We start from the raw sequence: 25,699 nt of genomic DNA on the forward strand, positions 1-25,699 counted from the left end.
TTGATGAGGATTGTCTCAGACCCTTCATTGTTGCCACACTTTAATTGCGACCCTTCCGATCCACTTCCTGCCCACTAACTGCAACAAGCTTAGCGAGCATCGGAAATTCTGCAGCCGGACTCCGCTCCGGTCCGATGGATGCCCGAGCAGAAAATAGCGGCAGAAAAAATGAGGCGGACGGGCAATGGCACAGCCAATTGGTTGAAAGGCGGTGAAGCTTTACGATGCCGGGACAGCCGTGCTGATCAATCCCGCCTATGAGAGGTGGCAATGCCCCGTTGCATCGCCAATTGATGACCGTCTCTGTACTGCCACTGCCACTGCCACTGTTCCGCCCGTCTGGCTTATTCTTCCAGCTGGCCCGCCCAGAGCCTCGCCCATCGCCCATCTCTTTCTTCCCCTCCTGCATTCCTCCGCCTCTGTCATTCTTTCTCCCTCAATTACTCCTCCAATTCTCCGTCGCTTATCGCGTTCCTTACGAATTTCGTGTTCCCCTCCCCTCCAGCTTCGTGCTCTACCTATTCTTTCCTTCTTACCACTAGCAGCTCGAGAATCCATCTACTTCCGGTCGGTCGCATCCACTCTCCAATTGCTCTGCTTGTCCCACCCAGAAGCTCTCCGCTCCCCAACCCAATCCACCACGTCACTCGCCTCTACATTCTGGAAACCTGTCTAACGTGCAAGGATTGTTCTAGGCTGACTCCATTCTTATTCGACGACAGTACCATCGAGCTCTTTCACCCTCTCTCCGAGGCCTGCGCTGGCCGGGTCGAACCGGTGCTCGTCCATCCCCGACCGGTCCGATGCTTACCGTCTGTCGCTCGTGATAATCCGGGAATAAACCCACGACCCAGATGGACAGCTACGACGGCAAAGGGGAGAATGGGCTGGAACGAGCCTCGAGCGAAGTCCCGCCCCTCCCCAGTAGCTCCGAGGAGGACGCGAACAAGAAATCCACCAAGCGCGCGCGATGGGCCACCAAGAGAATGACCGCCGCCTCGGGCCTGCGCAAGAGAGTCTCCATCCTCGAACGCGGGCGCCGACAGAACCAGACGGACACCATGGCGAGCGCGACCGCAGGCGTGCCGGAAATCACCGAGGGAGAATCGGGATCGCGCAAAGTTCATTTCAACCTTCCTATTCCGGACGAGGAGCGGGACGAGGAAGGCAATCTCAAGGCCGTCTATCCGAGGAACAAAATCCGCACCGCCATCTACACCCCGCTCACCTTCATCCCCAAGAACCTCTGGCTGCAGTTCCACAACATCGCCAACCTGTACTTCTTGTTCGTCATCATTTTGCAGTGCTTCGAGATTTTCGGGGACGCCGATCCCGGCCTGAGTGCCGTGCCGCTGATCGTCATCGTCGTCGTCACCGCCGTCAAAGATGCCATCGAGGATTGGCGACGAACCGTGTCCGACAACGAACTCAACAACTCTCCAGTGTATCGCTTGACGGATTGGGACAACGTGAACGTGACCGCCGACAATGTTTCCCTCTGGCGTAAGTTCAAAAAGGCTTGCACCCGGGCTGTGGTTACCAGCTATCGAGGCATGAAGCGCCTCTTCCGCAAGAATGGGGCCGACAAAGATGTGGCGGGTGACGTGGAAATGGCGGATGCCAGGCCCTCGATTGAGCCTACCTCGCCGATCGCGATCGAGATGACGGCAGTTTCCCCTACCATGGAGGCCCGTGCTTCTGGCGACTGGCCCGACCCCATGAACGATCACGACCAGCAGGCAAACTCGCCGTGGGCACGGACCAAGGGTAGTGTCTTGAATCCGAACCGGGTAACCCCAGGGAAGGCGCGATTCAAACGCCAACACTGGAAGGATGTCAACGTGGGTGACTTTGTGCGACTATACAATGGTGACCAAATCCCCGCCGACATCGCCATTCTCTCTACCTCCGACCCGGACGGAGCATGTTACGTCGAAACGAAGAACTTGGATGGAGAGACGAATCTCAAGGTGCGCAACGCCTTAAATTGCGGTCGTGTGTTGCGGAATGCTCGAGATTGCGAGAAAGCCGAGTTCACCGTCGAATCGCCACCCGCGCATGCCAACCTCTACTCCTTCAGCGGTGCTATCTATTGGGATCAGTATGACGAATCCGGGGAGGCTCCGCAGAACCGCGTGGAGCCCATTACGATCAACAACATTCTGCTTCGAGGCTGTAGCTTACAAAACACCGAGTGGGTGTTGGGTGTCGTGCTTTTCACCGGACCGGAAACGAAAATTATGCTGAACCAGGGTCTCACGCCAAGCAAACGCCCACAGATGGCGCGCAACATGAACTGGAACGTGGTCTACAACTTTGCCATCCTCTTCATCATGTGTGTGATCTCTGGATTCATCAACGGGTTTGCCTGGGGCCTGGACGATGCTTCACTGACGTTCTTTGAGTACGGCTCCTACGGTGGCACACCTGCCGTTCAAGGTGTAATCGCCTTCTTCGTGGGCGTGGTCCTCTTCCAGAACTTGGTTCCTATCGCCTTGTACATCTCCCTGGAAATTTGCCGTGTCATCCAGGCTCTCTACATCTACTATGATATTCACATGTATTACGAGCGGTTGAAGATGTCCTGTGTGCCCAGGTCTTGGAATATCTCTGATGATATCGGTCAAATCGAGTACATCTTCTCTGACAAGACGGGTACCTTGACGCAGAACGTCATGGAGTTCAAGAAATGTACCGTCAACGGCGTGCCCTATGGTGAGGCATACACCGAAGCGCAATTGGGCATGCAGCGGCGGCAGGGACTGGTGAATGTGGAGGAGGAAGCTGCTAAGGCTCGTCAGAGAATTAGTGAAGCACGTGTGGAAATGATCCAGCAACTGCGCCAGCTTCATGATAATCCGTACTTGAAGGAGGAGAACTTGACCTTTGTTGCTCCACAGTTCGCCGCTGATCTGGGTGGTGCCTCGGGAGAGGCTCAGCAGCAAGCCACGATAGACTTCATGACTGCATTGGCATTATGTCATACAGTAGTCACGGAGCGTATTCCTGGCGACCCTCCCCAAATTGAATTCAAGGCACAGTCGCCGGACGAGGCTGCCCTGGTTGCCACGGCCCGGGACTGCGGATTTACCACCCTCGGCCGATCGGGCGAAAGCTTGATCTTGAATATCATGGGTGACGAGCGTAGGTATACTATCTTGAACATCCTGGAATTCAACTCCACCCGTAAACGAATGAGTGTGATCGTGCAGATGCCTGATGGTACTATTCGTTTGCTGTGTAAGGGGGCTGATACCATGATCTACTCCCGCCTAGCCCCCGGCCAACAACGCGAGCTGCGTGATGCAACCACACGCGATCTCGAGACTTTCGCTCAAGAAGGTCTGCGAGTACTTTGCATTGCTGAGCGTACCATTGAACCAGAAGAGTACCGCGAATGGAGTGTCATGCACGACGCCGCCGCCGCCGCCATTGTGGACCGCGAGGAGAAGTTGGAAGAGGTATCCAATGCTATCGAGCAGAATTTGTATCTCCTTGGAGGTACGGCCATCGAAGATCGCCTGCAGGACGGCGTTCCTGATACCATCTCCCTCCTTGCCGAAGCAGGTATCAAGCTCTGGGTCTTGACCGGTGACAAGATCGAAACTGCCATCAACATCGGTTTCTCCTGCAACCTGCTTAATAACGACATGCAAATGATTGTGTTCGACGCGCCCTCCGATATCGATATGGCCGCCAAGTTGCTGGATAGCAAATTGGAGATCTTCGGTATCACGGGCTCAGATGAGGAGCTGGAGGCCGCTCGCAAGGATCACTCACCGCCTCCGCAGACTCACGCTCTCGTGCTGGACGGTGACACTCTTCGCTTCATGTTGGATGACGCCTTGCGGCAGAAGTTCTTGCTTCTTTGTCGGAAGTGTAAGTCGGTGCTTTGTTGCCGTGTCAGCCCAGCGCAAAAGGCTGCCGTGGTGGAGATGGTTAAGAACGGTTTGAACGTCATGGCTCTGGCTATCGGAGACGGTGCCAACGATGTTTCTATGATCCAGAAAGCCGATGTCGGGGTTGGTATTGCTGGCGAGGAGGGTCGTCAGGCCGTCATGTCGGCCGATTACGCGATCGGACAGTTCCGGTTCTTGCAGCGGTTGATTCTGGTTCATGGACGATGGGCCTATCGCCGTCTAGGTGAGACCACCGCCAACTTTTTCTACAAGGTTAGTCGAAGAATCTGTCTCGTTGTGCTCTGGGGATATCAGTGGACGAAGAGTTGCTGACCATTTGGCAGAACTTGGTCTGGACATTTGCCCTATTTTGGTATTCTATCTACGATAACTTCGACGGAACCTATCTATTCGAATATACGTATATTACCTTGGTCAACGTGGCGTTCACGTCACTGCCAGTCATCTTCATGGGTATTTTTGATCAAGACGTTGACGATCGGGTCTCCATGGCCGTCCCACAACTCTACATGCGTGGTATCGAGCGGAAGGAGTGGACGCAGTTGAAGTTCTGGTGAGTATTACTCCAAGTCCGCTTCTGGTGTATAATGTGCTAACCATTCGTCCAGGATATACATGCTCGATGGATTCTACCAGTCAATTATTTGTTTCTTCATGCCCTATATGTTGTATCAAGTTGCCAATTTCCAAACGGAGAACGGAATGGGCATTGATGACATTTATCGCGTGGGTGTTCTTGTAGCCACCTGTGCCGTGGTTACGAGCAATACCTACGTGATGATGAACATGTATCGCTGGGATTGGTTCTCGACGTTGATCAACGCGATCAGTTCGCTGTTAATCTTCTTCTGGACCGGCATCTATTCGTCCTTTGAATCATCCGCCACCTTTTATGGTGCCGCAAAGCAGGTCTACGGGGCGTTATCCTTCTGGGTCGTGTTTTTGCTGACCGTGGTAATCTGCCTGACCCCGCGCTTCGTCTGCAAATGCATCCAGAAGGTGTACTTTCCCATGGACGTAGACATTATCCGAGAGAAAGTCATTCTCGGCCACTATGACTATCTGAAGCAATACGACGCCTACGTGCCACCGGATGCCGGTAAGCTGGCGGGCTCGTCGGAGAGTGGAGCATCCGCCACTACTTCGGACCCGGAGAACACCCACCAGACCACTGTGCCGCGCCACTATCCGGGTGAAAACAATGTGGACCGCACGGCGAATTCGACGCCGGTGGCGCCCTTAGTGGATAGCCATGGCGCGCCGACCCGCCTCGACAACAGCCAATTCACGAGCGCCAACAGCAGTGTCGCCTTCGGCCTCCAACGCAACACATCCTGGGATAGCGCCAGCCGAGAGCAATCGGTGCTCTCGGGCCCAGTCCTCCCAGTCGACTCCACAAGCATGGAGCCCCAACAACCGCACAGCCCCTTGAAAAGTCGAGGTGATCCCCCCTCGACATACCCTGTATAGAAAGCGTTGTTTTTTGTTGGCTATTCCCCTTTCCTTGCAATTTTCCCTTTGATTTCCCACACAGTTTCTCCGGGAGGTGCATTGACTCTGCGCCCCCCTTATAAATACCTCACCTTCCTGATCCGCACAAAAGCTCTTCAGCCCCCCTGCCACCTATCTCTTCTTATATCCCCCGGTTGATTTATTCCTTATAAATTCTTTCCGTCATTTAATGTCTTATTGAAGCGCCACTTGCCTTGCGCTGCTGTTGATACCGATTTAGTCGATATATCTCGCACATATTCAGTTAATGTAACATAGAGCCTTCCGTCAATAGGACATGCAATTCATTTCAGAATCTCAGCTTTCCAGTAAGCCCATTTACCGAGATATCAAAGGGGTACATGGGGTAAGGGTATCACAGAATCAGCACTGCCTCTTTCAACAGAGCGAATTCCTTCCACCAGCCCCTCAAACTGGTCTCTGTTTGTCAGAGCCTGCTCTTCCCCTTCAACCTCTCCAACCTCACCTGCCGAAGATGGACTTCCCGGTGGGACCTCCTGCTCACTCCGCGATCTGACGATAAACATCACTGTGGGTGTCCTCGAGACACTCATCCTTGTATTGGTGCATATGCTCATTGAATACGGCTCTGTTGACTCTGGGAAGCTCTACTAGGTCAAGTCTGTCTTCGAGAAGCTTCATTTTCTGCAAAAGAACCTCACTGGAACTGTTAGACTTGTCTTCAATAGCACAATTGGATTTGCACCTACGTCTTTTCATCTATCATCTCAACTGTACGCGCCACTGCTCGCGTGTGTCTTAGTATAGCCCATCGGCAATTGATGTAATCTCCGACTCACCTTGCATCACTTCATCCTCGATCCGGGCAACCCACGACGGTACAACATCCACAGCCCGTGATCTCAAAGAAAGAAGGAGCTCGCGTGCATACGCCGCAGCGGTCAAGGCAGCATATTTCCGCCAGTGCTCATTATCATGCGAGTCCGCATAATCCCCAATGCCACGAATGACCAGGCAAGGCAGGTTATTCATCACCCCGGCAGCTTCCCTGTCGAAGCACAGAACCTTCAGCTCTGGATTGCGAGCGTAAAAGTCCCGCGTGGCAGCATCCTTGATCACGGAATTCCCCGATGCAATCGTTCCGTGATGCACGGCTATCACCCGCCGACTACTTCGCTGTGGCCTCGGCACAGTCTGCATGACATCGCACCCCTCACAGGCCTTTCCCTCCTCATGCTGATACTCAGCACGGTACAAATCATCCCGCTGCGGTCGCTGATACCCCGAAATATCCTCCACGAGCCGAATATGCTCTGCGACAAAATCCGGCTTCCTGAGATTTTTATACCGCCGCCGCAGATCCCCAACGACCGAGAGCAGCTTGTCCGGCGGAGCATTCAACTCCCCCGTCAGCTTGAACCGACCGTCGGGTAGACGTTTACCCAGATCATACTGAATGACACCCCCGAGTGTCCCCTGCGGCGTACTGACCACCACATTGCCCAGCCGGATATCCGTCTCCGCTGTCGGCGCTCCGCCTCCGATTCCTACAAGCAATGCAAACCGTAGACGTGGAAACGTCCTCACCATGTCTCTCGCCACGCGCGAGGTAGACTCGGTACCGTACCGGCCGGCCGGTAGACAGCTCACAACGCGACCCCATGGTTTCGGATTCTACCGAAGGCGTAGGTGTTGTCGCCGTCTGGGAGGGTCTCGGGGCCGGCGTACACCTCATCTAGCATGCGGCAGGCGCATTCGTATTCTTCCTCCAAGGCGCATATCCAGCCTACTGTGTAGTAGTTCAGTGAGGCTTGGTTCGCGAGTTTGGTTCGAACGCGCCTCTCCGGGGAGATGGGGGGTGGAGATGTCTTTCGCTTCAACATATTCTCTTTCTCCTGTAGAGCGTCCTCTAATTCCTATTCCTTGTCAGCAGTCAGATCGAATACTCTTATGGTAAGCTATTTTCTTCGTCAGTTGGATCTAGGAGTTAAGTGCACTTTTCACACACTCACATGATTTATTGCGTATCGTCTGACTATACGTCCCTGCAGAAACGGTTTGAGTCGTCCCAACTTCCGAGCGCAGTGCTCCGGGCGCGAGTGTAAGTTGTAGGATCTGCCAGAAGCCATAGCAGCTTCAAATGAGGTGCCGCACGCAGAAGGGAGCATAGCGGCCGGCGCTTAATGCAACAATCGCATTGGCGCCCGGAGGCCGGGTTAATAGCAGCACCTGGCAGGTTGTTTCATGCATGCGTGGCGTCTAACACGTCACCCTCCCTGTGCGGGCTCAGCCTCGCTCCTACTTGTTCAGGCGGCAAGGCTGAGAAAGGGCTGCTACAGAATTCCGAGTGAGCACACATACATGGCCTTCCGGTGTCTGAGACTCGAGAAAATCATGCGGAAATCTAAACTCTGGCCAGGGCATAGAAGCCGAGATCCGTCTTATCTACCAAACTCCTAATATCGATGATATAGCCTCGTGCAGACTACCTCGACCCAGATTGGTCTAAACTTGGGATTTAGGGGGTCATAGAAGGAAGGTAAGTTTGAATTCTCAATACGGAGCATAACAATCCATGTTTTGCGCAACCACCGAGCTTTTATGAAGCACAAGCCTGCAGGAAATGACTGGTCGAGTTCCGTGCCTTACCCCCAGGCTCTTTCACTTGTCGCGGGTGGAACGACCATCAGAGTTCAGCGAGAATAACAATGCAGGGTGAATGCCTTTTCTTAATGAATGTGCCTTGAAGCTAAGATATCCATGGGGATGAAAAAAGCTCAAGTGATTTCATCGTTGTCGCACTCCGATCCCAGGCCACAGACTAGGCACAGGACAACCGCCGCATCGGAAGTTCTCACTTAGAAGCACGGAAGTTCGCCGCGCTCGAAGCGATACACCATGCCCTGGATCGGGTCCCAAGTCCAATAGACATTGTACTTGGACTCGTACACCCGGCCACCGCCTTGCTTGACGACCTGGTATTTTTGTACCGCGTGGTACTCCTGCTCGAAGGGCGGGATGAAAGTCCAATGTTGATCCTCATTGTAGACGCTCGACAGCTGGTACTTCTGCCCGCTGGTCAACCCCACCCCCGTGCCTTTGAGGTTGTTGTGTCCCTTGACGGTCACAATACCCGTCTCTTGGTCGGTTCAGACTGCCCAATGGTCATTGTAAGTGGCCGCAAATTCCACTAGTTCTGAATCCGGGGAGCATGGGGGGATTGGCATGGTGAATGGCCAGGAGCCCTGATACTTGTTCGGTGGAACTCGTACTTCGAGAGGGACCACGGCGGGGATAGCAAGAGTACAGGCGACGAAGAGAGGGAAGAGAGCAGTCTTGCAGTGCATTGTAATGGAAATATACCACGAATGTGATACTGTTTGGTGTTTGGTTCAGTCCTTTTGTGCTGGGTGGGAAACTGTCGTCGGTAGTCAAAATGAGCAGAAGCATCTGCCATTAAATATCTGCGCACCTGCGTAAATTTGCCATCTTATCGCATCACTTGAGAAGAGCATACATATAAGATTCCCCATCAACGCTCGTATCAGGTTGACTAGTCGTTGACGTCAGCGAAGAAGAAGTATTGGCAGCGGATTCGTGCATGGAACATAGGTTTATCGTTCTACCTTTTTTTGATGCCTTCAAACAATAGATAGGTCAACTGACATTTGATAGCGATGGCCGGCTGGACAGTTGAACCTTGGGTCATAAATTAACCTTAATGTCTATGTGAGGCTACCCTGACTTGGCCTGGGGATCAAGAGGGTTTCACCTCGTATTCGTGTTGAAACAATAACTGGATCCAGATCGCCAACCTTATCGGCTGGAAGGCTTGGGCCATATTAACTTTCTTTAGCTCCCCAACTGTAGTCCCTTTGACTCAAGTATATCACAGGTCATTAGTACGACTTTCATGAAGGATCCGGTCGTACCAATAATATGTAGACTGATCTGGTGTTGAGCTAAACAGCACTGACGAATCAGTGGTCTAGTTCCTGACATGCAAAAGTACATGGTGAAGAATACTTCAAATCAGCCGGTCAACGCGCTCGTCTTGCCCGCATTCAAGCGCACAGAGCCTAGAATATCCTAAGTTTGCAGAAATGACATCGCCACAATGAGCTGTCGCCAAGCATTGTACCGCATTTCTACATCTCCTTCATCTAGCAAATGAAGTGCAGCGAGTGGTCCTTTTCATGGCTCAGTATGGCACTCCACGCCCCAAGAATATACCACCATTACCAAATAAGGCGCAAGTACAGGTATAATAAAACCTTGAATGTAGGATGACAAGGCCTGTCCCAACGAGCCACATATTTTGTGTTGTGTCAAAACGTTCCAAGTCATCATTTCTAATCTCCAAGCTATGATACAGGTTCAGTGCATACGCCTACGCCTCCTCGCCCTCGCCCTCCTTGGCCGCCTGAATCCGCGCCATATAGTATTTCTTCTCATCGCCGGTCACCTCATACACGTTCCAGCGTCTGGCCCACTTGACCATATCGTCCCTCGAACACTCAGCCGTGAAATACTCCCCCCGCCCGAGCACCATGGACTGCGCGTTCGACTCGCGCTACTTGACCGCGAGCCCGCGCGAATCGAAGTACACGCCTCTCGGGGCGCCGCTCCATCGGATATACCCGAGGTGATAGCCTCTGGTGTGCAGGAAGACCAGATCGCCGTGCCTGTTGAGGGCTAAGCACTAGCCCGTGAGCTTAGGACCGGAGTTGTTGGGGTTCCTTTTTCTGCAATACTCGGAGCGTTGCTTGACTAAAATCCCTGATCCGCGGATTTGCCCCCGTGTGTCAATTGTGCAGATCTGCTTGAGCCTACGGATCCAGGAGACTCCCCGGCCGAGGTAATCTCCGAGGTCGGTGCTGTATTCAGTCATTGCTGCGATAAGAGAGGCTACAGCGGAGGCTGGCTCAGCTGTGACGCTCGCAAACATGACTCGTGAGAGGCGCGGTGGATGCGAGCGGGTCACTCGCTGGGGTCTATTACGGCGCTTGCCGATGCCGATTCTAGGGCACGATCGGTGCCTAGTAGATTGTGGACCGCGCCGCACCGCCAGTTCAGAACCTCTTCTACTATATCCATTCGGCACGGGCCCCCTCGTGTGGCCTTCCATGAGTGAAAATACAACTGTTGGTTTCTGCGGCTGAAAGATGGGATTTGTTGCAATCATCATGGCGGAGTATTAGCGGGTTCTTACCTCCTTCTTGTCCGTAGTTCTTCTCAAAAAGGATTTCATTTGCAGTCCTGCCGGCATGCCATCAGCCGGTTGTACGTGGCGTATCTATGAGTGCTGAAGACACTACTGAACAAACTAAAAGAGACAGGATACAGTGGGATATAGCTTCACCCACATGCTCTGTATGATGCATGTCATGATTATGCAACAATAAGTTATATGGATCACTGCTAGATTCGACTTACCGAACCATCATGTAAAATATGTGTCAGCAGCCGATATGACAACTGTTACCAGGTAATCCAGAGAGCAAAATGCGCCTTGTCTAGTTGGCCCGACAGGAACACGGAAACAAACCGAGCAAAACATGCTTTACCAGAATTGTTCCATCATCTGCCATAACGAACAAAGTCATCCAGATATTCCGATAGTTCCAGAGCTTCGCAAGACATTCAATAGGATTGTATTTTGTGTACAAAGTCTATAATCACAACAACAGCGTTAGTGGTGTAGCGGTTAGCATTGTTGCCTTCCAAGCAATAGATCGGGGTTCGACTCCCCGCTGACGCAATCTTTTTTCGCTTTTCATTTTCTTACGGCACACGATCCAGCCAAGAGACTACAGTGGGTTGCTGTTATCTCTTATCTCCTTTTTTTGCGGTGCAAGGTCGTGCGGACTTTCGCATCTCCGCTTCACCATGATTAACACTGGTGCTTGTTATTACTCTCGGAAGGAATGGCAATCGTTATGCTCAGGGTGTCTGCAAGTCAATCATTTAGCCCTACATAATACCAATACATAGATACGTGCTTAGAGCACCGGTGATATAGTTAGTACTCTGGAAAATCCAGGGACAAATTGCGCACAAAGGCCACATGAAAAGTTACTTCAGGTCTTTCCCAAGCCATGCTGTCATATAACAGATTGCAAGTCCCCCAAGAGATAATACTAGTGGCTGACACCAGCACCCTGTAGCTGAGTCGCCAATGAGACCAATCTCTCCGAGTGCTGAATCAAATAGCAACCTGTTTCATCAGCGATTTCCTTCACACTTCGAAAGTCGTTCGGCCCCGTGTCTTGCACCGGCCCTATCTCAAACCGATTGTACTTATCCTCATATCCCATATAGTGAAGTTTGTTCTTGATATATCGTTCGTTGTCTTCGAGCATACCAATAATCTGGAAAATGGCCAGCCGCTCAGCTTGGGTTCAAGTATAGAACAAAGAAGTGTTACCTCGTCGGGTCACCTATCCGTTGTACCTTGATGCAAATGTTAGTGATGTAGCAGAATATGTGTATCAGGATAAGACAATACCAATGGATGCCAGATGTCTCAACTGACCGAGCAGTTTCCAAGGGAGGGCTAAGTCACTCAAAGAGGGAATCATGAGGTCGTGCAGCTTGCCAAGCCTGAGGAGATCAGGTATATCGCTGGGCGGTACCCCTCCAGTTCCAATACTCAAGATTAGTCCGATTGTCTGGTCGCTCCAATGTTCTCTTAACTCCTTGAGAACATCGAGAATAGGATTACGGAGGCCACAAGAATAGAGATCATCAGAAAACGAAGTGAGACCATCGGATGTTTCAAGCGAAACTTCGTCAAGCTGACCTCGGGCTGACAGAAGAGCAACCATCGCATCAGAGATACGGATAGGGACGGAATTGTGATCGTTACTGCAGGGATATGTCCGGAAACAATATGGTTTACGGTCCGATTGGACAGCGAATACGAATCTGCACCGTCAGCGAGGTTTTCAGATGCTTTGCAAGAGATGGAGGCCTTACGTCTTCCCTCTGCTTGTGATATCGTCTTCAAGCAGTGGAGCAGACGGAGTATGACAGTATCTCTCGACGATACCGTCGGCCACTTCCTGTGGCTTCTTCTGATCGAAAAGAGGACCGCCCCAGCTTTCACGCAAGATACAAGTTGAAAGAGTGCGAGATTCAAGTAGACATTGTGCGAGTGTTAGACGAAGGCGACCAAGAAGTAAGGCAATGACGCTGGTTTTCTGTCAGTCGTATACTGGCAGCAGATGCAAGCGATAGGATTCCTTACCCGCCAATACCACAGCCGGTGATGACATCGAAATAGTCACACGGGCATATCTCGCCGGAATTCGATTCTTCCCCATGAGGCAGTGGAATTTCCTTCAAGATATTGGCCAAGATCAGAAGTTCACCGTAGCCGAGAATCCCCCCTCCGTCTGAAGAGGTATATTGTTATTGTGCTGAAACTCACCCACAAGAATTATAGAGTAAGGGCTTCCGGACTCACCCAACGAGAGCACGCGCCAGGCCATATTGAGAATCACAGGATTGGCAATGCAATGGACTTCCCTATCTCTTATCGATGGAAATTAAAGTAGTGGAAATGGCAACTATAAAACAACAGTCAAACCCACACGTCACCAATTACCTAAGCCCTAGTCACCAAAGGGATGTATCACATGTCCCTTCCACTTGCAATCCTATAATATCGTCTAACATTGGGACCATTTGTGGCTTCCACTCGGAACATGCTGGTTCTAGACATGATCTACTAATGCCAATCATACATGTTCGGGTCGAGATCTCGGTTTCGGCGCAATCTTCCTTTGTCTCCCCGTATCGTTTCCCTTGGCGTCGACCGCATTCTTTTCCTACTTTGTCGTGATGCTGTAGCTCCACCTACCTCTTACTCTACCCCACTATGCTACCAGCTTATACTAGCTCCTCGTATGGAGACTATGAGAATGCAATTATTTGCCAATTTGCTTTCTGGGTAGACAAAAACGACATCGAGAAAGTTGATACTCGAATGAACTATATCTCCATTCTGATGGCTTTGTGAAGTTCATGGTAAGTTCTCGTAAATCGGTAAATCAACGCTCCATGTATGCGATTCTGTGAGACCCTAACACCATGCACATGACGGGTCTGTTTCAGTGAGAGGGTTGTAAACCCGAGGAAAGACAAAGTACAATAATCTAGCATCTTCATAACCCACACTAGGGTAGGTGATACCGGGCCACTCGATGCCACAATCTGCACAATGTCACACCACAATCTACGGGCAGAAAAGAACTGCCTTTCACTTGGTACGACTCTTTAATTGACTTGCCCAAGTGAAACTAACAACCCTGAAGCTTAGATGGGGGTGGTGTGCGCAGCCTCTCCTCTCTCCTTATCATTGAGGAAATAGTGCGTCAATATAACATTGCAAACGGCCTTGCGGCAGATGACCAGCCTCCAGAGCCTCCAGGCAATGTGTTTCATGTCGCTTTTGGGACCAGCGGCGGAGGGTAAGTTGAGGAAGGGAAATGGAGATCAATCGGGCTGTCCGCATCTCACAAAGTATAGCCTAAGCGCGTTGATGATCAAGAAATATGCCATGCCTATGCAGGCATGCATCAATAGCCTCCGTGGCGTCTCTAACACCGTGTTCCGACGACGTGCAGCTTGGCCAAATCTCGATCTTAGTGCTCTCACCGGTGGACTTTTCGCCGGGTCACGTTTCAGTCAGGGACTGCTTCGGCAACAAATCCAGCTGATCACAGGCACCCGCACACAGATGCAGAGCCCTTCTTCCAATTGCAACTGGTAGGTACCTCGGTCGGTGGGCAGGTGTATCCTCACACAACACATACTGAGGTCGTCCATATTTAGCTACGTGGTTTGCCGTCGTTCGAACAGCGCTGGGAGAATCATTGACAATCGAGCGGTGTGCTTTGCCTGTTTTGCAAATGGACAAGCCAATCGTCTTGTGTGGGAAGCCGCTTTGGCCACCAGCGCTGCATCCACCTACTTTCCTCCCGCACAACTGGGACCCCTGGAGTATTACATCGATGGTGGGTTGGGCTTCAACAACCCGATTCTGACGTTTTCGAAACAGAAATCGTACATGGGTATTGGAGACCGCACGTCGGCATGCATTATAAGCATTGGAACTGGGGAGCCAACACCCGTCCAAAATTTGACGGCGCGAAATAGTTGGTGGCGGTTCTGGGACAGGCTTACCATCATAAACGTGTTTCAAAATGCCCTTGCCCTTGCAACCGACATCAAGAATGACCATGATGCTTTTGAAGAAATTGCCGGGTTGTCATCGAATTGGTCCTATTTCCGGTTCAACTGCGGCGGGGGACTTGCAGATATCCCTCTTGATCAAGCGAGCCAGTTGCCAATCATCGAGAACCTGACCAGGGCTTACCTTGCGAAACCCCAAACGCAGGCGACGATCCAAGATGCTGTACGCGCAATGGCCTATCCCGCTAGTTAGTCAAATGGTGAAGAACATTATTATAAGTTCAGTTACGTGCTTGATTTACTGGTCTACTATCCTCTACCAACCTGCCATCCTGCATCCTAAAGCTATAGTTACAGCTTTGTTCAGATCAATATCCATTCTTCTCATTGGCGGATTGTACATCTTTCTTTCCAAGCAAAGTCATAACGCTGAACGTTGAGTTAGTATATTAGGATGGAGGTAATATAAACTCCATGTGCTACGGAATCTGTTTCTTAGGTGGTCGTCAAGTTCGTGTCACTAACAAGTAGATTGTTTCTCCACTTCAAACTCTAATGAAGTATATTCTACTCAATACAGCTGATCAAAAAGCCCCATAACATCGATCCCCAACCACTGCACATCATCCAGCGCATAGCTCGGATCATCGAGCAGTGGAAAGGAGATGGGGTCGAACGAGGCCGGACTCCAGGGCTGGACGGGCGCCGTCGGATCGAGCTCGGTCTCCCGGGGCCGATCGACACTCATTGCCGGATTGCCAACCGGGACACGCATGGCGGCTGTCGACACCAGAGCCGTACCATCTGTGACGACGGGTGCGGTTGCTGTATCCTCAACGCACCTTGGGGCGCGGATAGTCTCGCTGCCCCTCTGCGTCTTGCCACTCCTGACGTCCGACACGTACTGCCGGGCGAGGTGGGCGAACTCGGCCACCAGGGAGCCCGGAAGCGCCCCCTTGCTGGCGTACTCAATGCGGCTGAAGTGCCCGCCGGCCATGTCGAGGAGGGCGAGACTCAGCCCGGTTTCGGCGTGAGTGGGGTTGTGCACGACGAGGTCGAAGAGGATCATGAGGGCGGAGAGCGGGAGGACGGCCAGGATCCTACAGTTATTGTATTTGTGTCACTGCCACACATCTAGAAAAACGGTCACAAAAGAGAACTCACCAGACAGGCGTCGAAGGCGCGACCTCGATAAAGGCCGCTAGTTCAAGAACACTTCTCGCCGTGCGCAACAGTTCGCGCTTCAAGACGTCCTGCTGCGACGCCGCGACGCGAGCAGTCCCTACATGGAGGATGGTCCACGATAGAGTGAGAAGAGCGTGGAAGTACATATAATGCGTGAGTAAGGCAATCTTAAGAGCCAATGGCTCGCGCAGAAGACGAGGTTTCGGGACCTCGCCCGGCCGGAATCGAGAGGGGATCGCAAGACGCCAGATCTCTAGCTCCGAGCGTAGACTGTTCACGGTGGCATTGTATGTCTGCAGGGGCTGGCTCACGGCGCTGACGTTGAAAAGGGACTGATGGACCTTTGAGACTAGACGGCCGTACTTGATGAAGCAGAAGAACCAGTCGTAGTCCCCAAAGGTAGACTCTAGCACGTCTGGAATGGCACAGCTGATGTTGGAGTCATCGATGACCTGTTTGGCGGGTGTGAGTAAAGAGGAGCTAGGTAGATCGATTGGCATGGAATGACTGACGGAGTTTCTTGCCGTGCCAAAGCATGAAGTCTTTTCAAGATAGTAAAGAACCCAGAATGTACGTCGGTGAGCCGTTTCTTGCACCCCGTTCGAGCGATGGTAGCCGAGTGCCTGCGCCATCATGCTAGCTTCTGACAACATCAGGGGTTCGAATTGGAAGGCAGACACGGTGGATGAAAAGATTGCCTGCCGTCAACTTTAGAAAGAGGGGGGTACTCGATCATACGAAGTGTCATACCATAGCCATGAGCGCCTAGGATTCATGTAAGTGTCATCCTTCCCTCGAGATAAAAAGCAGAGATGCAAACCTGAACGGCAGTCAATGAACCGCGACCGAACACCAAGTCAGGAAAATACGACAGTGACCGCTCGAAGTATTGCCAGGCCTCACCTACTCCAACCTCAAAGCTGCCCCCCTCGTTATTCTGGCATCCAATGGCAACAATCGCGTAGAATAATGCCGCCCAAGCGCGGTCAGCAGCAAGCAGATGGGGCAGGTTCTCGGCCGTGGCTTTCTGACGGAATGTGTCGGGAGACAGAAACGGGTAGACTGGGTGGACGGCTTCAAAATAGGCTACTCTTCATCAATACTTTGCAGGATGACTAATGGAAAAAGGTGCCAAGATACCGGAGATATGAGCTTGAATGCTTGCCCAGTCAGGGAACTCGTGGCTCTGGCTTAGCGAGTGCCGCCGCTGGATATAAGACTGCGGAATGGCACAGGCGGTTTTGATCTTCGTTGAAACGAGCGCGCGGATCTGCTCGAGTAGTTGGTCTAGTCGGTTATGCCCCAGTCTTTCATTGATCGCCTTGACTCGTTTGGCGGGGAAGAACGAGATATTGGGATTGAACCCCGAGATCGTGGTGAGCTCCAAGAGCACGATTAGTTTCGGGTGTTCGGTCATCTCGCGGTTATGCTCATGCTACCTACCTGGTCTGGATGGCCCGAGTCTCGCAAGTGACGAGACGCTTGTCGATTCACCAGAAGAGAGTCCATATACAGGGCGCCGGTGCTCGAGGACAACGAGGTGGTATCAGTATCCGCAAGAGGTGTCAATGCTAGTGCACATCATCAGCCTTTTGAATCTCATGATTATGATTAATTCAACACGGACTACTCCGTACCTTCCAATTCATACTTTCGCTTGCGGGGCCTTTTCACCGGCGTAAAGGAACAGGGGCGCCCTTGCGACTGCAGCAGCATATTAATACCGTCCCATGAGGGCTACAGGGATGGGGGCCTGACTTACCAGGCAGAGATCGCAGGTGGCATTGGTGCCTGACAGACCTGGCAAAAGTCAGCCAAAGCGGAAGAAGACACTCCACAGAGTCCACACTCACTGCATCGCGTTTTTCGGGTCCGACAGGCGTCACACGCCTTGTGCAGCGCGGCAGAGCTTGATGCAGCCGCTGACATCATCTCCATGGCACAAAGATGGGGAGTCGAGGTGGAAGGAGACGAAGAGAAAAAGGCTGCTGCTCTCAGCATTGGCAGTATCGGCCCCTTATTGCGTTGCTGTGTTCGCCGCCGACGAGCTCCGACGCCCCGCGCCGGCTGGCCCACGCTGGCCCACGCTGGCCCTAACTTCCGCTCCGATCGCCTCCGACGCTAGTCGCGCGTCGGCGCCGTCTATCATCATGTCTGCTACTAGGCTGGGCTGCATGTTTTGCCCAGCAGAATGAGTGAAAAACCCCTTTCATCACATGCTGATGAGGTAGTGCTGTGGTGAATGCGATATAAATCGTCATGGAGCCTGTTATTCGCAACACACAGCTACCTTCGCGAATCTTGTTCCTCGGTCATCCTACCAACCGAGCGAGATTCTGTGCCCTAATTCCTTCTGTCGCCCTTCACCATGCTCGACCCAGCTTCAATCCTCGAATTGCCTGAACTGCCTGAGCAGGCTACCCACACCAGCAGGTCTACGTCGACCTCGTCCAGTGATCGGACAGCCGATGTGGCAGATGAAGCCGAACCGATGCAGATACCTCCAGAGAATCAGCATCAAATCCTCAAATTGGCAAGACGCTTCACGCAGGACTCGGTACATGAGTGGCCTCACGGCTCCTCTATCAATCCATTTACGGATGCAGAGGATACGTGCCTGGATCCCAACTCTCCCAAGTTCAGCGCCAAGCGATGGGTCCAGGCCTTGATTGAATTGACCTCGCAGGATCCCGAGCGGTACCCCAAGCGTAGAGCAGGCGTATCATACCGTCATCTCAGCGTGGGTGGATACGGGGGCGGCGCTGCTTACCAGCCCACTGTTGCGAACGTCGTGCTGCAGGGGCTGAGAGATTTGATGGTTCGTTTGGTTCCCGGAAGAAGACGCGAGGTGCAGATTTTAAGAGACCACGATGGCATTGTCCGCAGCGGCGAGATGCTCCTTGTCCTGGGGAAGCCAGGAAGGTTCGTACTATCAGATCTCACGAGTAACAGCTTGATTGGCTTTGACTGACTATATTTCGTATCTGCAGTGGCGTATCCACCCTCTTGAAGACAATCGCAGGCCATACCAATGGACTATCGGTGGCGGATTCCACAGAGCTCAGTTATGAAGGTAGGCCAGACCACATCACATGTCGAGTGGGAGCTGACCGAAAGTCCCCTTGCGACCAGGCATTCCATGGAAGACAATGCATCGCAAATTCTGTGGGGATGTGATCTACCAGGCCGAGACGGACGTCCACTTCCCTCATCTCACGGTCGGACAGACGCTGTTGTACGCCGCTCTGGCCAAAACCCCTCGGAACCGGCTGCCAGGTGTATCCCGAGAGACTTATGCAACTCATCTCCGCGATGTGGTCATGGCTGTGTTTGGCATCTCGCACACCGTCAACACTAAAGTCGGCGACGACTTCATCCGCGGAGTGAGTGGTGGAGAAAGGAAGCGTGTCAGCATTGCGGAAACCTGTCTGACACAGAGCTGTATCCAATGCTGGGACAACAGCTCCCGCGGGCTGGACAGCGCCACAGCGCTGCAATTCATTCAAACCGTCAGGCTGGGCGTCAAGATGACCGGTACTGCCGCTGTGGTTGCTCTATACCAGGCCTCGCAACAGGCCTACGATGTGTGTCTTTACCTCCTCAAGGTCCTGCGTGGGAATCGTCAAGCTGACCACCGCAATGTATGTGCTGTGAATAGTGCTTTGACAAGGTGACAGTGCTCTATGAAGGTCGGCAAATCTACTTCGGCCCAGTAGATCGAGCAAAACAGTACTTCGTCGACATGGGCTACCTTTGCCCCGATCGACAAACGACAGGAGACTTCCTTACCTCATTGACCAACCCGGTCGAACGAATCATTCGGCCAGGCTTTGAAGCTCGAGTGCCCAGAACACCCGATGAATTCGCCCAAGCCTGGAAACAGAGCCAGCTGAGAACAGAGCTGTGCAAGGAGATTGACCACTTCAACCAACAGCATGACGCAGAGGTTGTTTTTGAGAAGTTCGCAGCCTCCAAGAAGGCGGAAAGATCCCGGTTGATGTAAGAAGCGTCACCAACTAGACACAAAATCGCTCGAAGCTTAGACTGTGCAGGACCCCGAGTTCACCTTATACCATATCGATTCCCCAGCAAGTCTTACTGTGCATACGACGAGGCTATCGCAGAGTCTTGGGCGACTCCACCTTCTTTTTCGCTACTGTGCTCGGAAACTTCTTCCTCTCCCTCGTCCTGGGCAGTGTGTTCTACAGCCTAGACGACTCGACCGCCAGCTTTGTCGATCGCTGCGTCCTTCTGTTTTTCGCCGTGCTATTCAATGCTTTGAGTAGCGCTCTAGAAGTGAGTACATCCGGGCAACCAGCTCAGCAACCGCTAATGTAGTCCCCAGATCCTAGCGTTGTACGCCCAACGACCCATCGTCGAGAAGCATGCCGCCTACGCCTTCTACCACCCGATGTCCGAGGCCGTGGCATCCATGATCTGCGACCTGCCCAGCAAGGTGCTCTCCACCATCGGCTTTAACATCCCCTTGTACTACATGTCGAACCTGCGGCGCGATTCCGACCACGTGGTCATCTACCTGCTGTTCGTCTTCATGACCACCCTGACCATGTCCATGATCTTCCGCACGATTGCCCAATCCACGCGCACGATCCCACAGGCGCTTACGCCCATCGCCCTGGGCGTGCTCGCGCTGGTGGTGTACACGGGGTTTGTCCTCCCGACTCGCAACATGCAGGGCTGGCTGCGGTGGATCAATTACATCAATCCGATCGCATACTCGTACGAGACGCTGGTGGCCAACGAGTTCCACGGCCGCTACTTCGAGTGTGCCAGTTTCGTGCCCTCGGGGCCAGGATATCAGGACGTTGCGAGTGGGTACAGGACGTGTGCCGTGGCCGGTGCGTCGACCACCTCGAGCCTGGTCAGTGGGGATGCATATGTGGCGGCCAACTATAGCTATTACTTCTCGCATACATGGAGGTAATTATTCACTATGCCCTTCCAGACGATACATGTACTGTACTGACTGGAGTATGCTCAGGAACTTCGGCATTATGATTGCCTTCATCCTGTTTTTCATGACGACGTACCTGCTGATTGCGGAGTTCGTGATGTTTGACCATTCCAAAGGCGAGGTTCTCGTCTTTCAGCGCAAGTCACAAGCTGTCAGTGCCATCGGACATGCTGCACATGATGAGGAATCCGGCAAGAGCGAGGCAGCCACGACAGCAGAGCATGCTGCGGTGTCTGATCGTGAGCTCCATCTCCAGCTCCAATCCAACACCCTGCATTGGAAGGATGTCTGCTACGACGTGCCGATCAAAGGCGAGATGCGCCGCATATCAGACCACATCGATGGATGGGTGACTCCCGGAACTCTGACTGCATTGATGGTAGGATATTTTTTAGCTCCGAGCCAATCGAGCCAGCACTGATATTGTGACTAAACTAGGGAGCCTCAGGCGCGGGTAAAACCACACTTCTCGATCTCCTTGCCAGCAGGGTCAAGACCGGGGTAGTATCCGGGGAAGTCTTTGTCAATGGCGTCCCTCGAGACGCCTCGTTCCAGAGGAGGGTAGGCTATGTTCAGCAGCAGGACGTCCATCTCGAGACCAGTACCATTCGCGAAGCGCTACGATTCAGTGCCCTTCTCCGACAGCCGGCATCGGTGAGCAAAGCGGACAAGTATCGGTATGTCGAGGAGGTGATCGACCTGCTGGAAATGCGGGCGTACGCGGATGCAGTCGTCGGTGTTCCGGGCGAGGGTTTGAACGTTGAGCAGAGGAAGCGACTGACTATCGGGGTGGAACTCGCTGCAAAACCCGATCTACTGGTCTTTCTTGACGAGCCAACCTCAGGCTTGGACAGCCAGACTGCTTGGTCGATCACCCTACTGCTGCGCAAGCTGTCCGACCACGGGCAGGCGATTCTGTGCACCATCCACCAACCCTCGGCGATTCTCTTCGAGCAGTTCGACCGTCTCCTTCTCCTGGCCAAGGGCGGTCGCACGGTCTACTTTGGACCGATAGGACAGAATTCCCAGAAGCTGACCAGCTATTTCGAACGACACGGTGCTAGGCTGTGTACCCGTGAAGAAAACCCGGCTGAATGGATGCTAGAAGTCATCGGGGCAGCGCCTGGCACGCAATCCACGCACGACTGGGCAACGACATGGAAGGGGAGTCGTGAATACCAGGAGGTGCGACGAGAGCTGCAGCATCTTGAAGAGCGCCAGGCTTCGACACAAAGCTCTGCAGTCGACTCTGACCAACAGTACGCGGCGCCGTTTCTGACCCAGCTCCAACTATGTACCCAGCGAGTGATGGAGCAGTACTGGCGAACGCCCTCCTACATCTACGCGAAGCTCATCCTCTGCTTTGGCGCGGTAAGTCTGCCCCCCCTGCTCCTCTTTACATGCAGTTCTCATCACCGACGCAGGCCCTGTTCATCGGCCTCTCCTTCCTGAACACCAAAATCACGATCCTCGGCCTGCAGCACCAGACCTACGCGATCTTCATGCTTCTCGTCATCTTCGCCTTCCTGGCCTACCAGACGATGCCCAACTTCATCAAGCAGCGCGACCTGTACGAGGTCCGCGAACGGCCCGCCAAGACGTACGCCTGGTCGGCCTTCATGCTGGCCAACGTCTTCGCGGACCTGCCCTGGAACTCGCTGGCGGCGGTGCTGATCTTCCTCCCGTTCTACTACCTGATCGGCATGGACCGCAACGCGCAGGAGACGCACGCCACGCGCGAGCGCAGCGGGCTGATGTTCCTGCTCATCTGGTCCTTCCTGATGCACTGCGGCACCTTTACGATCATGATGGTGGCGGGCGTGGCGACGGCCGAGGTGGGCGCGACGCTGGCGCTGCTGCTGTTCTGCATGTGCTTGATTTTCTGCGGGTAAGAGTTTGTCCCCTATCTCCAGTTCAGTTCATCTTCACCATCGATCCCAGCTAACCCCAACCCCAACCCCGGAAATAAAGGGTCCTCGCCTCCCCCACAGCCCTCCCGGGCTTCTGGATCTTCATGTACCGCGTCTCCCCCCTAACCTACCTGGTCAGCGGCATGCTCTCCACCGGCCTGGCCAACACTGAAGTCCACTGCTCCACCCTCGAGCAGATCACGATCCAGCCCCCGTCCAACCAGACCTGCGGCAGCTATCTGGCCGCGTACATGCAGCGGGCCGGCGGCAGCGTCGCCAACCCGCAGGCCACGCGGGACTGCGCCTACTGCCAGATGACGGACTCGAACGTGTACCTGACGGCACTGTCGGCGGAGTATGCGGATCGCTGGCGGAATTTCGGGCTCATGTGGGTGTACATCGGGTTCAATGTGGTTGCGGCGTTGGGGTTGTATTGGGGGGTGCGGGTGCGGGGTGGGGTGGATGTTTCGCGGTTGTGGCGGTGGGTGAAGCGGGGTTAGGGCTGGTGAGGCGGGTGTATTATGGGGTTTTGAGTGTAGATTCGTTGGTAGATGGTGGAGTGGATGTGTTTGATATGGTTGTGTTGTTAATGTAATGTAAACCTATCTTCGGTGTTTTATCTCCACTCAATTGGTAATCAGTGTCTATTGCAGTTTGTTTTCTTTGGCCAGGTGTGGTGGTCATAGTCAGGTGTTTACTCTTTGTTTGTCCACCTTGGGCTCGGCTCGAACAATGATGTAACAATCACAACAAAAGTGCGATTCCTATCCCTGCACATCAGACTATGTCTACTTCAAGGTTTCTAGTTATTGCGCCTGGCTCTATTCCGCCCCCGGTGAGATTGACGTCATTCGGCGCCGAAGCCAAAAGTGGAGCCACTGGTTTCGCATCGGGACTCGGCGCCGAACCGATAAGATTAGTAGGCCTAAGCAGTGTGATTAGATCCAATGCCATGCCGATGCCAGGGCCAGAGCTTCCATGACAAAGGAGGCGATCAAGTCGGTGCCAGATAACAAGTGACAATTTCGGTCATCATTGTATTGGTGAGCAGTAGTAATAATGTATGCATGGACAAGAAAAACTATGACTGTCTGCGCAACTGTGCTGTATGTAAAAACCATGATGTAAGGCTGTAGAAGTCTCACTGCCAAACTAACTCAAGAAAAGAGGAAGGAAAGGACAATGTACACAGAAAAGTCAATAATCACAGGATGAGCAGTAGCCAAGCAATAAAGCACAAAGCAAGGGACAATCGACTCCGTCCACACTTTCGTCTCCACAGAAGCGCGCTCTCAACCCGTATATCCCCAAACATGGAAGTAGCAGTGTAACCCCCCTAACCTCTACCTGGATTCGCCCGAGGTCCGTGATCTGGCCTCATTATCATTCACGGTGGTTGACTCTCAAAATCACTATCGAAGGGCCAGTCCCGTCGAGGCAAGGAATTACTGAGTAAACTCGGCGAAGTCGGCGTTGACCTCTCCGTTGAAGGTGATCTCGACGTGGTCCCCCGAGGGCTCAGATGGGGTGTATGATGGACGCTTGTTGTTGTCGTGGCACTTCTCGTCGGGGCAGGGGTCCTCGTGGCAGCCGGCGTCGGGGCACTCAACTGGGTTGGGTGATGGATCAGTGCAGGGTCCCTTAGGGCAGTTGTCGTCAGGGCAGTTGTCGTCAGGGCAGTTGTCGTCAGGGCAGGTGTCATCGGAGCAGGTCGTGTTGACGCAAGGATTCTCGGAACACGGAGGAGGGGTCGTTTTGCAGGTTTTGCAGGGAGTAGGGGTCGGCTCGCAGTCATCACATGGAGTGGGGGTCGGTTCGCAGTCAACACAAGGGGTAGGAGTAGACTCGCACTCGTTGCATGGCGTCGTAGTGGGCGGCACCACAGGTGAGGGAGTCGTGGTGCACGAGGTCACAGGAAAGGGAGTCGTAGTGCAGGAGGTCACAACCGACGGTGTCGTGGTAGATTCGCACTCATGGCACGGAGTCATAGTCGACGATGTTACAGGCGACGGAGTCGTAGTGCAGGTGACTATAGGGGAAGGTGTCGTCGAGCACGAGGATGTCAACGGCGCAGTCGAATCACCCGGCATCGAGTCCGTAATAACCGGTTCCTGAGGACTAGGAGGCGGCGAGGTACTCTCCTCAGAAGAGGGAGTAGTAGTGGAGGGCTCCTCCGGCTCCTGGGCAAAAGTAGGTGGATCCTCAACCTCCAGTTCTGGCGCATTGCCGGAGCCCTGGCCTGGTGCCGGCAAGTCCTGCCTAGACCGACGCCAGACTGACGGGGTCTCTGTCGGCTGAACCCAGATTGTCCACGCGTCATCAGGCTGGATCAGGGTTGGCGGAGTGGCGGACGGCGAAGGTACCCATGAGCTCGCTGGGGTTGATGATGGAGCGTAGCTCACAAAGCAGTAGCCCTGGGTTTGAGCCTGCGGAGGCCCGACGTCTACTATCGCGGCGCCTGGGACAGTGGTGCTGCTGTGGTCGATACCGCTGAAGACACATGTAACATCCGGGGTGCTGGATGAGATGCGGGAGATGCTCAGTCCGTTGTCTGTTGAAAAGAAAAGTGTTAGCAATCATGGAAGGCCAAACACGAAGTAGTAATGCGACGGGAAGTCGTACTTATGGCGATAGGAGCTCCATCGGTGGGAAAGCTCTGTGTGAGCTGCACGCCACCGGCCGCGTAGAACGTTATTGGAACTTCGTTGCGCGAGCGAGCGGTGGGCAGAGCCCGCGCAAGAAGTCCGAACGAGGCAACGGTGACGAGAGTAGATGCTGAAGCATACATTGTGATGGTTGATCTTTGTAGCAAAGAGGCTTGGTTTGGAGATTGAACGATCGAGAGCAGACTTGAATGTTGCTGTTGTACTTGCTGTTGTTGTGAGGATGTCAAGTCGATGTTGTCTGATGCCCTTGAGGTTTATATAGACTTCGTCTTCATACTACAAGCTATATCTACCGCAGATAGAGAGGCTATGCTCCTGACAGTATGGTAGACAGTGAGGCTCAATCCCGAAGCCCGTCAAACAAAAAGACGA

General features: G+C 53.2%; 9 protein-coding genes and 1 non-coding gene across 10 annotated transcripts; 5 read left to right on the forward strand and 5 right to left on the reverse strand.

The window, feature by feature from the left end:
- The first annotated feature begins 385 nt into the window (after positions 1-385).
- BO95DRAFT_445067 (phospholipid-translocating P-type ATPase) lies at positions 386-5,714 on the forward strand. Its single transcript, XM_025587053.1, has 4 exons — positions 386-567; positions 696-4,172; positions 4,244-4,473; positions 4,529-5,714. Exons 2-4 carry the CDS (start codon positions 855-857, stop codon positions 5,388-5,390), a joined length of 4,410 nt encoding a protein of 1,469 aa, XP_025440004.1. The 5' UTR covers positions 386-567; positions 696-854; the 3' UTR covers positions 5,391-5,714.
- BO95DRAFT_501715 (purine and uridine phosphorylase) lies at positions 5,577-7,752 on the reverse strand (the record flags this gene model as incomplete). The annotated part of the gene is made up of 4 exons (XM_025591018.1): positions 5,577-6,099; positions 6,268-7,007; positions 7,052-7,203; positions 7,749-7,752. The coding sequence occupies 4 exons, from the start codon at positions 7,750-7,752 to the stop codon at positions 5,934-5,936; spliced, it is 1,062 nt and encodes a 353-aa protein (XP_025440005.1). The 3' UTR covers positions 5,577-5,933.
- A 499-nt stretch (positions 7,753-8,251) lies between these two features.
- On the reverse strand, positions 8,252-8,740 carry BO95DRAFT_433929 (uncharacterized protein; the record flags this gene model as incomplete). The annotated part of the gene is made up of 2 exons (XM_025585119.1): positions 8,252-8,530; positions 8,666-8,740. The coding sequence occupies 2 exons, from the start codon at positions 8,738-8,740 to the stop codon at positions 8,252-8,254; spliced, it is 354 nt and encodes a 117-aa protein (XP_025440006.1).
- A 1,019-nt stretch (positions 8,741-9,759) lies between these two features.
- Positions 9,760-10,092, forward strand: BO95DRAFT_433930 (uncharacterized protein; the record flags this gene model as incomplete). The annotated part of the gene is made up of 1 exon (XM_025585120.1): positions 9,760-10,092. One exon carries the CDS (start codon positions 9,760-9,762, stop codon positions 10,090-10,092), a length of 333 nt encoding a protein of 110 aa, XP_025440007.1.
- Positions 10,093-11,082: 990 nt separating this feature from the next.
- On the forward strand, positions 11,083-11,154 carry BO95DRAFT_t223. The gene has a single exon. It is a non-coding gene; the product is annotated as a tRNA-Gly (tRNA).
- Positions 11,155-11,533: 379 nt separating this feature from the next.
- BO95DRAFT_433931 (FabD/lysophospholipase-like protein) lies at positions 11,534-12,886 on the reverse strand (the record flags this gene model as incomplete). The annotated part of the gene is made up of 5 exons (XM_025585121.1): positions 11,534-11,787; positions 11,929-12,260; positions 12,372-12,587; positions 12,643-12,790; positions 12,826-12,886. The coding sequence occupies 5 exons, from the start codon at positions 12,884-12,886 to the stop codon at positions 11,534-11,536; spliced, it is 1,011 nt and encodes a 336-aa protein (XP_025440008.1).
- Positions 12,887-13,617: 731 nt separating this feature from the next.
- Positions 13,618-14,844, forward strand: BO95DRAFT_465876 (FabD/lysophospholipase-like protein; the record flags this gene model as incomplete). The annotated part of the gene is made up of 4 exons (XM_025589170.1): positions 13,618-13,663; positions 13,717-13,867; positions 13,926-14,165; positions 14,232-14,844. The coding sequence occupies 4 exons, from the start codon at positions 13,618-13,620 to the stop codon at positions 14,842-14,844; spliced, it is 1,050 nt and encodes a 349-aa protein (XP_025440009.1).
- Positions 14,845-15,162: 318 nt separating this feature from the next.
- Positions 15,163-17,193, reverse strand: BO95DRAFT_368449 (fungal specific transcription factor domain-containing protein; the record flags this gene model as incomplete). Its single annotated transcript, XM_025582828.1, is given in 5 exon segments — positions 15,163-15,568; positions 15,756-16,228; positions 16,289-16,474; positions 16,597-16,867; positions 16,880-17,193. The coding sequence occupies 5 exon segments, from the start codon at positions 17,191-17,193 to the stop codon at positions 15,163-15,165; spliced, it is 1,650 nt and encodes a 549-aa protein (XP_025440010.1).
- Positions 17,194-18,144: 951 nt separating this feature from the next.
- On the forward strand, positions 18,145-23,161 carry BO95DRAFT_501746 (uncharacterized protein; the record flags this gene model as incomplete). Its single annotated transcript, XM_025591019.1, has 11 exons — positions 18,145-18,698; positions 18,767-18,849; positions 18,909-19,360; positions 19,435-19,775; positions 19,829-20,072; positions 20,122-20,717; positions 20,779-21,130; positions 21,190-22,122; positions 22,176-22,639; positions 22,723-22,767; positions 22,801-23,161. 11 exons carry the CDS (start codon positions 18,145-18,147, stop codon positions 23,159-23,161), a joined length of 4,425 nt encoding a protein of 1,474 aa, XP_025440011.1.
- Positions 23,162-24,106: 945 nt separating this feature from the next.
- BO95DRAFT_433935 (uncharacterized protein) lies at positions 24,107-25,449 on the reverse strand (the record flags this gene model as incomplete). Its single annotated transcript, XM_025585122.1, has 2 exons — positions 24,107-25,212; positions 25,284-25,449. 2 exons carry the CDS (start codon positions 25,447-25,449, stop codon positions 24,107-24,109), a joined length of 1,272 nt encoding a protein of 423 aa, XP_025440012.1.
- Between the last annotated feature and the right edge of the window lie 250 nt (positions 25,450-25,699).

The sequence above is a fragment of the Aspergillus brunneoviolaceus genome (genome assembly GCF_003184695.1).
Source record: "Aspergillus brunneoviolaceus CBS 621.78 unplaced genomic scaffold BO95scaffold_53, whole genome shotgun sequence".
NCBI classification, from domain to species: domain Eukaryota; kingdom Fungi; phylum Ascomycota; class Eurotiomycetes; order Eurotiales; family Aspergillaceae; genus Aspergillus; species Aspergillus brunneoviolaceus.